This window comes from Emiliania huxleyi (assembly GCF_000372725.1).
Source record: "Emiliania huxleyi CCMP1516 chromosome Unknown EMIHUscaffold_15, whole genome shotgun sequence".
NCBI classification, from domain to species: Eukaryota; Haptophyta; order Isochrysidales; family Noelaerhabdaceae; genus Emiliania; species Emiliania huxleyi.
This window is the reverse complement of record NW_005201092.1, coordinates 142,271-152,302: the sequence shown is the minus strand read 5'-3', so window position 1 is coordinate 152,302 and position 10,032 is coordinate 142,271. Positions and strand designations below refer to the sequence as shown.

At 70.1% G+C, this 10,032-nt stretch overlaps 2 protein-coding genes across 2 annotated transcripts; one reads left to right on the top strand and one right to left on the bottom strand.

Annotated features, from left to right (window-relative positions):
* Positions 1 to 2,172: 2,172 nt before the first annotated feature.
* Positions 2,173 to 3,271, top strand: EMIHUDRAFT_433914 (hypothetical protein; the record flags this gene model as incomplete). Its single annotated transcript, XM_005786548.1, has 2 exons — positions 2,173 to 2,679; positions 3,157 to 3,271. Coding segments are annotated over 2 exons (603 nt in total), but the record flags the coding sequence as incomplete, so codon positions are not given.
* Positions 3,272 to 6,804: 3,533 nt separating this feature from the next.
* Positions 6,805 to 8,056, bottom strand: EMIHUDRAFT_42335 (hypothetical protein; the record flags this gene model as incomplete). The annotated part of the gene is made up of 4 exons (XM_005786547.1): positions 6,805 to 6,916; positions 6,994 to 7,212; positions 7,337 to 7,620; positions 7,736 to 8,056. Coding segments are annotated over 4 exons (936 nt in total), but the record flags the coding sequence as incomplete, so codon positions are not given.
* Positions 8,057 to 10,032: the final 1,976 nt, after the last annotated feature.

The window sequence follows — 10,032 nt, the reverse complement described above, 5'->3', positions numbered from 1 at the left end:
GAGCGCGGAGACTCTGCTGTGGCACCGCTGTACCAGGCCGCGAGAGGGGAGTGGGAGGCAGCTCCCCCCGCGGAGGAAAAAGGGTGCCATCCCTCGCCATCTCTCGCCATCTCTCGCCATCTCTCCCCATCTCTCGCCATCTCTCGCCATCTCTGCCCATCTCTCGCCATCTCTCGCCATCTCTCGCCATCTCTCCCCATCTCTCCCCATCTCTGCCCATCTCTCCGAGGAGGAGGAGATCTCGGAGGAGATCTCGGAGGAGATCTCGGAGGAGATCTCGGAGGAGGAGATCTCGGAGGAGGAGATCTGCCGGAGATCGGAGGAGGAATCTCGGAGGGATCTCAACGGCAATCTCGCGCAATCTCGCGCCTGCTCGAGTAGTGAGCCCGGCACGTCCGCCGGCGGCGCCTTCTCCGCCCTCTCCCGCCCCTTGTCTGCCTTGTCCTGCCGCTCGCGCAGCTCCTAAGGTGCCGGCGTGGAGAGGAGGGAGGGAGGGGGGGGGGGGGAGAGGAGCTGGGGCGAGATTGCGCGAGATTTGCATCTCCCGCCGCGCGCGCCCGTCCCCCCCCGCCAGAGGCAAACGCCAGTCCGAGTTCGCGCGCGCGCGCGCCCTCTCCCCGTTCTCTCGCCGCCAAGCACGCACCGCCGCCGCTGCCGCCACAACCGCCGCCGCCCCGGTGCCCGCCCCTCGCCCCTTACCGCCACCCTCACCGCCGCCGCCCTCACCGCCGCCGCCCTCACCGCCGCCGCCCTCACCGCCGCCGCCCTCACCGCCGCACCCGACGCCGCCGCCGCCCCGCCACCCCCCCCTGGCTCTCCGCGTCTCCGCACCTCAGCGTCTTCGCCAGCGTCGCCGCCGTCGTCGCCGCCGCCGTCGCCGCCGTCGCCGCCGCCGTCGTCGTGCTTCGGGCGTGCGGGTGGGACCTGAGCATAGGGATAGGGCCAGGGTAGGGCGGGGCAGTCGAGGCGGACGGACGCCCAGAGTTGGTGAGAGGTGGCAAGAGGTGGGGAGAGGTGGGGAGAGGTGGGGAGAGGTGGGGAGAGGTGGGGAGAGGTGGGGAGAGGTGGGGAGAGGTGGGGAGAGGTGGGGAGAGGTGGGGAGGTGTGGGGAGAGGTGGGGAGGGGTGGGGAGGGGTGGGGAGGGGTGGGGAGATGTGGGGCCGTCGAGACGGACGGCCGCGGCGAAGGAGCGGCGGGCGGGGGCGAGGGAGGAGAGAGGCGGGGGAGGAGAGAGGCGGCGGGCGGGGGCGAGGGAGGAGAGAGGCGGGGGAGGAGAGAGGCGGCGGGCGGGGGCGAGGGAGGAGAGAGGCGGGGGAGGAGAGAGGCGGCGGGCGGGGGCGAGGGAGGAGAGGAGAGGCGCCAGGGAGGAGGGAGGAGGAGGGGGCGTCACCTTGAGCTGAGGGCACTCCTTCCGCCGGTGCCCCTCCTCTCCGCACAGGAAGCACTTGATGAGCTTCGGCTCCTTTGCCCGTAGGGGATCGCCGTGCCCGTTGCCGCCGCCGCCGTTTGCCGCCGCCGCCGCGGCGTCGCCGGCGGCGGCGGAAGAGTCGCGAGCGACGCACTTGTGGTTCTTGAAGGAGGCGATGTCGCGCGCGGCGAACACCTTTGGGCAGCGCAGGCAACGCCGCACCTGCTCGCCCGGCCTCGCGCCCTCCGCCACCAGCTCCGAGTCTGCGAGCTCGGGCGGCGGCGGCCGGTCGGCGTCGGCGGCGGGCCTGGTGCGCTTGGCGGGCGGCTCCTTCTCCTTGTCGGATGGGGCGGCGGGAAGCGGCTCCTTGTCGGCCAGCTCCTTGGCGAACCGTTCGCGCCGCCGCTTCCGCCGCGCAACCTCGTCGTCATCCTCGTCGTCGCTCCCCGCTGCAGACGCCGGCGCGGCGACCGGCGGGGACGGCGCGGGCTCGTCGGCGGACGGCGCGGGCGCGGGCGCGGCGTCGGCGGGCTCGGACAGCGCGGCGGGCGCGGGCGTGGGCTCGGCGTCGGCGGGTGGGGCCTCCATCGTGTTGCGCGCGTGGCCCGGCAGGCTGTGGTTGCCGGCTAAAAGAACTAGTTTGCCGGAGCCGGGGGTCTCCGGCGCTCGGCTTGAGAGGGGAGCGGAGGTAATCATGCTCAACATTCATTAGAACTGATCACTTTGCGCAGCAGCCGTCCCTTCGCCGACTGGACGGCAGTGTGCTGCGCCGTCGCTCTGTCGTGCACGCTCTCGTGCTTCGTTGTGACACGGGAGTAGAGTCGAGAGGTAGCCCTCGACGAGACGACCGGCGCTGCGATGCCAGACCTCACTGCCGCCGACGGCGGCGGCGGCTACGGCGGCGGCGGCAAGGGCGTCGGCGGCAAGGGCGTCGGCGGCAAGGGCGTCGGCGGCAAGGGCGTCGGCGGCAAGGGCGTCGGCGGCAAGGGCGTCGGCGGCAAGGGCGTCGGCGGCAAGGGCGTCGGCGGCAAGGGCGTCGGCGGCAAGGGCGTCGGCGGCAAGGGCGTCGGCGGCAAGGGCGTCGGCGGCAAGGGCGTCGGCGGCAAGGGCGTCGGCGGCAAGGGCGTCGGCGGCAAGGGCGTCGGCGGCAAGGGCGGCGGCGGCAAGGGCGGCGGCGGCAAAGGCGTCGGCGGCAAGGGCGGCAAAGGCGGCAAGGGCGGCGGCGGCTGGGCCGGCGTCGGCTGGGGCCGCGGCTGACTACTCAATGGCCGGTGTGTGCGCCCGTCCCCTCCCCTTTCTGACCCCCTCCCCCCCCCCCCACACCCCACCAGAGCCCCCAGCTTTGCGAGACGTGAGGCGGGTGGGGGGCCCACAAACCACTCCGTCAAGGGGGTGGGGTGAGATCTGGCGGGCTGTGATGTGGCTTGCTCCCCCCGCACCACGGCCGCTGAAGCGAGCTGGGGTACCATGGGGGGGGGGGGGGCCGCGCCCACCCGGCTAAGCCGGCAGATGGGCGCAGAGCTCATGGGATGGGCTCCAGACTTGGGGCTCTCCCCATGCGCCTCTAGCCCGCGCATGCCCCTCTCCCCACGCAGTCCCCGATTCTCCCTGATGCAAGGATGACCCAGAGCTGCGCGACACCGGTGTCGGGCTGGCAACACCCGGCACCACCCCAGAGGGACTCACTGGGGGAGGTGAAAGTGCGCGCGGAGTCGGGCGACATGCAGCGGAAGTCCTGACCTCGGTAGGTGTGTCGTCCTCCTGCGCTGGGCCCTGACGTGGGTCCCGCCAGACGGGCGTCCCCCGCGACCTGCACGTCGCTATGGCTCCTACAGATAAAATAAATGACCATTCTCGGTGTCCAAAGCCCCCAAAACCTATCCAAACCTTATTTATTCGACGAACCAGACCTCCCCCGGACGCGGGGGGTCGAGTTCTGGCGATATAACATGACTATCATGCAACAGTACAACATGTCGGTCCACGCCCCGGGCGCCAGACAGACCTCTGCCGGCACCCCCCACACGCCCTCCGCGCCCTCCGCGCCCCACACACCGAGCGGGGCGCACGCCGCCCGATCGCCGCCGCCGCTCCGCGCCCCCCCCACGCCCAGGCACCGGCGCCTACTCGTCATCGACGTCCGAGCCAGCGCAATCCGACTCATCGTCGGACCCGCCGGAGCAGCTCAGGTCGCTGTGTCGGAGTCGCCGTCCGAGGAGTCGGCGTCCGAGTCGGCGCCGGCGTAGATCGCACGGGCGGCAATAGCGCGTTGCGGGCGCGGGGGCGGCTGCCGCGACGGCCCCGACCGCGGCGCCTTGCTCGACGTCGGCGGCTTGTCGCGCGCCCGCAGCTGCCTCTTCGTGAGGCGCTTGCCGGACTGGTTCTTGGCCAACATCTGCCGGCCGCCCGACATGATGTGGCCCGGCGCGGGGCCGGCCGCCTGAACGGCGGTCCGCTTCGCCCCTTTGCGCGCCTTGAGTGACTCCTTGCCGTACCTAGACCGCCGACGGGCAAGGCCGAGTCAGGCGCGGTACGGCATGGGCGGGCTGGGCGGGCCGGGGCCGGCGGGGCCGGGGCGGTGTGTTATGGAGCATCTACTCGGGTCACCCGGTGCCCTTGCTCTTCTTGACCGAAGCACCCGGCGCAAGCAGCGGGTTGAGGAGGTGCCGGTCGGCCTCGGGCGGGGCGACCTGACGCCGCGCGCACGTCAGCAGCTGCGGCGCCGCGGTTCGCTCGATCCGACGCGGCGAGGCGGCTGGAGAGGCCGTTACACTTGTTGCGGAGTGCTCCAGCCTCACTCTGCGCCGCATCGCGCTCCGCCGCCGCCCGTTTCGCTCGAACCTCCGCCTCCGCCCGCTTGCGCTCGGCCGCCAGCGCCGTCAGCCGGTAGTCCGCCGACGTCTCGCGCGCGTCAGCCATGACCTCGCTCTGCAGCCGCTCCCGCCACTGCTCGGCCTCGGCCGCGTCGCGCGTGCGCTTTCGCAGGAGCTCTTGCCTAGCCGCCGCCTCCGCGCCGTCGGCACGCGCCTCCGCCGCCTCGGCGCGCTCCTCCGCCGCCGCTGCCGCTGCTTTGGCATCCTGCAACGCCCGCATCGCCCGCTTGTTGTCCTGCCGCAGGCTCTTGTTGCGCTGTCGCTGCTCGTCGTTCGTCTGCTCGCGCCGCCGCACGGCATGCTCGGCCGTCTCGGCGCGCTCGCGCCACACCGCCTCGCGCCGGCTAAAAGAATTTTAATGCAACCCGATGCCAATCATCCGGCCCGCTGGGTGCGCTTCTCAGCTCCCCGGCCCTGGGTGTGCGGTTGCCGACTGCACTCCAAGTGCTCCAAGTGCACTACACAGGGATGCCTGCGAGAGGCACGGGAGACTGCCGGCCATCGCGGCGGCCTATCCAGCCTTACGCGTACGGCGGCCTGCTGCCGGCGCGGCCGGGCACTCCAGGAATTTATTTTGAGTACTCTCGTAAACTCGTGACGCTTGTGGGGCTAGTATGTTGTTTTCTGAGGGCGTCCGGGGCGGAGGAGTATTTTTTTGTGCGCGCGGGCGGCCGGGGGCGGCCCCTGGGCGCCCTATGGCAGATTTTTTACAATCGAACACACCCGGGTTCTTTGTGGGTGTGGTCGGCGACTAGCCGGGGTCGTCCTCCCGATGGGGGACTAGCACTAGCCGTCTTCCACATGGTCCCTCGGGTCCCTGCTGCTCCTAATCTCGTCGTACATCCTCCTGCTGATCTCCGCAACATCCTGCTCCCTCCCTCGTCTCGCCCTGCGCGTCTGCTCCGCCTCACCGTCGTCTGCTCTGCGTCGACTGGTGACGGGTGTCCTCCATAGTCGGTTGAGGTCGCCGCCCTCCTCGTGCCTCTTCCCAACGTTCCCTCGGGTCCGCTCCGGCTCCCCAGTCCCCGGGTCTGCCCTGCTCTCTTCTGCGCTAGCTTCTGTTTCGTCATCACTGATGTCCGTCCTCTTCAAGCTCTCGGGGCAGCCCCCTTTTTCCTCCGAGCTCCGTCGCAGCCCCCTCTCTCGTCGCCAATCTCGTTGGACGTTGCTCGTGCTGTCGAGGCGGAGAACACGGGGCGCCCGCACGTCGGCAGACGGCAGGACACCGGACCGGCGGACGCAGTCTCGGCCCGTCGGGGCTCTCGCAGAGAGTCCGGGCGCAGAAAGAGAAACCAGAATCTGCGTACTGCGTTTGTTTTCTGCGTGACGCAATTTTCATGGCGAGACAGTGAGAAGTTGAAGCTTGAGACCTTCCCTCCAAGAACGCTTAGCGTACGCATCCCATCTGCCATCTCTCTGCTTGCCCACGCAAGACGCGGCCTCATCTCGCTTCACGGCGCGTGTAGAATCTCTCCAACCCCCCCCCCCCAAATCTCTCTCCAACGGCCTCTCTGTATGGAGTACTAGGCGGAGATTGTCGCCGCACGTCCGCCGCGCGGCTCCAGGTCTCCCCCGAAACAGCATCCCCTGCCACACGGCGGTTTGCGTGTGCCGCCAGGGCGGGGGTGCGTGTGCGGGTGACTGCGTGCATCTGCCGCTGCGGCGGTGCCGCACGGCGCAACACCGCAGCCTCGACGGCGACACATCGAAGCCTCGCGCAGCCGCAGCCAATCCCGGCTCGGCTGAGGTGGGGCGGGCGGGCGGCGGGCGCGCTGCTCAGCTCGCGAATCGCTCTGGCTGCCGCACGCGCCTATTCACAGCAGTGGGGTGTGCAGAGACGCTGTTCACACCTCCTCGTAAAGCCTGGCTGGCGCACGCGCAGCATCTCTTGCCAGACGAGGGCGCGCAGCTCCTCCTTGCTTGCGCCGCGCCCCTCAAAGTCCATCTCGATGACGGGCACTTCGAGCGCCTCCTCGGGCGCATCCCGGTACGCGGCGAGGTACGGGTGGCGCAGCGCCTGCGGGGAGATGTGGGGAGATGTGGGGAGATGTGGGGAGGTACGGGTGGCGCAGCGCCTGCGGGGAGATGTGGGGAGATGTGGGGAGATGTGGGGAGGTACGGGAGGCGCAGCGCCTGCGGGGAGATGTGGGGAGATGTGGGGAGATGTGGGGAGATGTGGGGAGGTGTGGGGAGGTACGGGTGGCGCAGCGCCTGCGGGGAGATGTGGGGAGATGTGGGGAGATGTGGAGGAGATGTGGGGAGATGTGGGGAGGTACGGGTGGCGCAGCGCCTGCGGGGAGATGTGGGGAGATGTGGGGAGGTGTGGAGAGGTGTGGGGAGGTGTGGAGGGGATGTGGGGAGATGGGCAGGAGATGTGGAGGAGATGTGGGGAGATGTGGGGGGGTGTGGGGGGGTGTGGGGGGGTGGGGGGAGATATGTGGGGGGGTGTGGGGAGATGTGGGGAGATGTGGGGAGATGTGGAGGAGATGTGGGGAGATGCGGGGAGGTGTGGCGAGATGTGGGGAGGTGCGGGTGGCGCGGCGCCTCTGCGGCGGTCGGGCGGCGGCGCGGGTCGAACTGGAGCAGCTGGTGGATCAGGTCGAGGAGCTGCGGGTTCGCCAACGGGAAGAGGGACCTACCAGCGGGAGACGGTGGGCTTTCTTTTCTTTCTTCCACCTGCGGGCGGGCGGCCAGCTGGGTAAGACGGGGGACCCGTAGGTGGCGGCGGTCGCTGGCTCGGTTGCGCGAGGCCGCAGCGACGCCACGTAGCGCACGGCCTGCTCATTCTCGATGAGGGCGAGCTCGGCGGCGGACGGCGCGCCGAGCCGCTCGATGATGAGCTTGAGCTGGTGCAGCGAGTCCTTGCCTGCAGTCTCGGGCAATCTCGGGTCATCTCGGCCAATCTCGGGGGGTGAGGCGGTGCAGCGAGTCCTCGCCTGGGAAGAGCGCGCGTGTGCCGAGCAGCTCCGCGGCGATGCAGCCCAGCGACCACATGTCGACCGCCGCATCGTACCTAACAATAATAATAATAATATATAATCATAATAATAGCGACCACATGTCGACCGCCGCGTCGTACCTCTGGTTCTGGACGAGCAGCTCGGGCGCGCGGTACCAGCGCGTGACCACGTACTTGGTCAGCGAGCCGAGCCCCGCGCCAGTGCCGCCCGGCGGTGGCTGCATGCTGCCGTCCGAAGAGCGGCGGGAGGGCGGGGCGGCGCCGCAGGCAGCGGCGGCGCCAATGTAGCGCGCGAGGCCGAGGTCGGCGAGGGCGAGCTCGCAGTCGCGGTTGAGCAGGATGTTGGTTGGCTTCATGTCGCGGTGCACCACGCCTAGACACTTCCTAGACACTTCCTAGACACTTCCCTTGGTTGGCGTCAGGGCGCGGTGCACCACGCCGGCGGCATGCAGGTAGCGGAGCGCGCGGAAGGCCTGGCGGGAGATATGGGGAGACATGGTGAGAGATGGCGGAGATATGGCGGAGATATGGGGAGATATGGCGGAGATATGGGGGAGATTGCGCCTGCCAGAGGATGTACTGCACGTGCTCGTCCGAGAGCGGCTGGCCGCTGTAGATCACGCGGTGGAGGTTGGTGTCGTACAGCCGCGTCACCAGGTAGACGTCGCGCCAGTTGCTGCAGGAGAGGGACGGCGAGGGCAGCATGTCGAGCAGCTGCAGGACGTTGGGGTGGCGGAGCACGCGCAGCAGCCGCACCTCCCGCAGCAGCCGCTTGGCGTCCGTCCGGTCCGCGAACGGGTCGAAGATCTTCTTGACCTGAAGACAGAAACGACGCCCGTATTTCTTTTTCTCTCCGTCCGGTCCGCAAACGGCTCGAAGATCGTCTCGACCGCGACGCAGCCCGCGTTGCAGCGCTCGGCGTCGGCAGCGCCTCCTCCTCCTCCTCCTCCTCCTCCTCCTCCTCCTCCGCCGCCGCCGCCGCCGCCGCCGCCGAGAGCGTCGTCGGCGGCGGCGACGATACCGTATGCGCCCTTCCCGACGACGTTGCGCATCGTGTAGCGAGCGTCGACCTCGAACTGGACGCCTCCCACGACCGCGCTCACCACGCGGTAGGCCAGAGACTCGTCCCGCCCGCTGTCGGCGCCGGCCCGCACCGCCGCCGTCGGCCTCGCGCTCCACCCCTCGCCCGGCGTCCTCCCCACCCCCACGCCGCCGCCGAGCGACTTCTCTGCCGCAGCCGCGCCGCCGCCGCCGCCGCCGCCGCCGCCGCCGCCGCCGCCGCATGACCGTTGCTGACTGGCCAACCCGCCGCCGCCGCCGCCGCCGCCGCCGCCGTATTCGCCCGCGCACCCGCCCGCCGGGCCGACGGCGCCGGCCTCGCCGAACGCGCGCCCTCCCCGTCCGTAGTTTGGCGCGTACTCTGCCCCCGTCGCGTCCTCGCCCGTCGCGGTGCCAGAGCCGCCGTCGCCGCCTCCGCCGACGCCTAATGGGCCGGAAGGGGCGGCGCTCGTCGCAGGCTGGCGGTAGCAGACGGCGGAGGCGGCGGGGGAGGTGCCTGTCGAGGAGGAGGCGCCGCCGCCCTCCGAGATCGGGCTTTGCCGCATCGGCTCCGTCGCCGCGCCTCCGTGGCTCTTTGGCGACCCAAAGCCTGAGCTGGCGTCGGAGCTGCTGCTCATGCTCGTCACGTCGCTGCCGCCCGTCGACCTCCAGTCGTCGACCGCCTGCCGCCCGCCCGCCGCCGGGGCCGGCAGCGGATGGGCATTCGCCTTCGAGTACCTTTCGGAGGGGTCCTTGGAGCTGTGCCTGGAGCTGGCGTCGGTGCAGCCGGAGGCGGAGGATTGGCGCTCGGATTTGCCGTCCGAGACCTTCCTGAACCAGTCCCAGATCGGCATGGACGGTCCTCTCAGATGGAGAGCACCGAGAGGACTCCAGAGCGTCTCAGCGTGCAGGAAACAGCGTGCACAGTCGTTCGCAAACTTGAGCTTCGGAGCGGGGCGGGCGCTGTGGCTGTGTGAAGGCGCCGAGAGTACCAGCAAACTTGAGTGAGTGTGTGTCCCAGCTATGGGCGTGTCCACGTTGGAGCCAGGTGTGGTGTGGGCGCGAGAATAGCTCCGCCGTTAATGGAGGCAACCGATGCGAGTCGACTGGTGTGGTCGTGGTTTCGTATCAAGAATGTGTGTCTCGCGCCTTGCGGGGGGGGGGGGGGGGGAAGGAGGAACCTCTTCCCAAGAGCACCACTCTTGGAGCGCCGCCACTACCACCCAGAGCGCTGCAAGGTAGCAGCGTCGGGCAATGACGGCTTACCGCCCACCCAGCCCCCCCTCGGCACACCCCGGCAGCCAATGTGTGACGGCTCGAACCCGCTAAGCCATCCCGCAAGCGGGATGGCCCGCCACTCGAACCCGCAAGCGGGCGTACGAACCGCGAGCGGCTCGCACTCGTGACACGCAGGCGTCCGACAGAAGGCGCCGGGGCTAGGCGACCGAAGAGGAACTACGGCAAGAACCGCACACCACCCGCTGACGAGCGCTCGCGGAACTGGTCCGCAGCGCCCGCCAGGGGCGTGCGCGAGGCAGGGCTCGAAGCCCTTTTCTGTGAGCAGGGATTCCCTCCCGGCGGGGGTTGTGGCGGAGAGCCGGCATGGGAATCGCCGGCCCCCACCCAGGGGGTGCCCCTGCCAGGCGCCGCAAGCGGTGCCCGACAGGGGCGGGTGCCCCCACCCCGAGGGGTGGGGGCGGAGTCGGGGCCCAAAGTGATATTCGGCCTATCGCCTCGGCAAGGTCCTCGGTGCG